This window comes from Etheostoma spectabile, unplaced genomic scaffold (genome assembly GCF_008692095.1).
Source record: "Etheostoma spectabile isolate EspeVRDwgs_2016 unplaced genomic scaffold, UIUC_Espe_1.0 scaffold325, whole genome shotgun sequence".
Taxonomy (NCBI): Eukaryota; Metazoa; Chordata; class Actinopteri; order Perciformes; family Percidae; genus Etheostoma; species Etheostoma spectabile.
Window position 1 is genome coordinate 676,504 of NW_022605585.1, and position 1,149 is coordinate 677,652.

Below are 1,149 nucleotides of genomic sequence, written 5' to 3' on the forward strand. Positions count from 1 at the left end.
TTTTGAGGCTTTTGACGCTCCCTTACCCAGGAACATAAAAACATATACAAATAAACACAAATACAACTGTGAATCCCTTTCTACGGACCATTTCTCTTAGAAAACATACAGTCAAACAACTGTTAATAAACAGAAATTTCTTAGAGTGTATCTACAGCGAGGGGAGACCGTGATAAGCCCTATTTCAACAAGGGGCGGCGTGTTCCTTTAATTTCTGTCTCTTATTGTCTTCAGTCAAACGCAGTTATCAATTACAGGCGACCCTAGTGAGGAAAATAACGAGCAGAAAAATACACAGTTAATTAGTTTAAGCATGAAGTTGCATTGCCGTGCCTGCACTTGTGTGTTTATGTGCATGCTGGTCATAGATGAAGAGGAGTTGTTGGTCATGTGAGTGCTTGTGAAACAAGGCGTCTGTGTATTTAGCATGTCGTTGGCTGTTTATGTGTCTTTTGCGAATGGCCTGTTTTCATACGTGCTGTGCGTGTCTTTCCCTCTGCTTAAATGAGGCATTTAAAAGGTTGTTTGGTCGGAGGGATACATTAAGAGATGCTAATGTCTGTTGGAAGTGCTTGTGTACTTTGACTAAATGGATGCGACTCTTCCTTCCTTAAATCTGACAGATGTTGCAGAGGTGCACAGCTGCCATTGGTTTTATTTGCCATCTGCCAAATAGCATCCCGAGCCAGGGGAAAGAAATAAAAACGAGAAAGTACCGGAGCTGTCTGACGGGGGATTGATTTGGATTTCTCCTGCAGATAGAAGTGATGAATGGCAGAAAACCCTTTTTCATCTGATTAAAACTGTAGGGAGAAACCATAGCTGAGCTGAGTGCACGCTCCATTCTTTCACTATTTTTGTCTCTGGAGCCCTCTTCTGCTATTTGTGTCTGTATTCCACTTTTTGTTCCCACAGTATCCGCCCACTGTACAACCAGCAGGTGGCACCTCTCACCCTCGTTGCCGAGCACTCATACATCACTTTGTGTTTCCCCGCACAGCCGCAGACCAACAGCACGAGAAACAGCACCGTCACCAGTCCCAAAGGACACGTCTCCGCTGCGCTGGTATGCAGCTCTGTGTCCGCCCGTCCGTCTGTCCGTTCGTAAACACAGAGTGTGTAGGTGTGTGTGTGTGTGTGTGTGTGTGT

At 45.1% G+C, this 1,149-nt stretch overlaps 1 protein-coding gene across 10 annotated transcripts in view; it reads left to right on the forward strand.

The window, feature by feature from the left end:
- Positions 1–1,149, forward strand: part of camk2b2 (calcium/calmodulin-dependent protein kinase (CaM kinase) II beta 2) — an 85,248-nt gene that overhangs the window by 69,717 nt on the left and 14,382 nt on the right. For 5 of the 10 annotated variants that reach the window (XM_032511151.1, XM_032511150.1, XM_032511153.1 and 2 more), the window contains exon 15: positions 1,001–1,066. The exons of the other annotated variants lie outside the window; for them this stretch is intronic. In XM_032511151.1, coding sequence (XP_032367042.1) covers positions 1,001–1,066 — 66 coding nt within the window. The remainder of the gene's footprint in view (positions 1–1,000; positions 1,067–1,149) is intronic. 10 annotated transcript variants of the gene reach the window in all.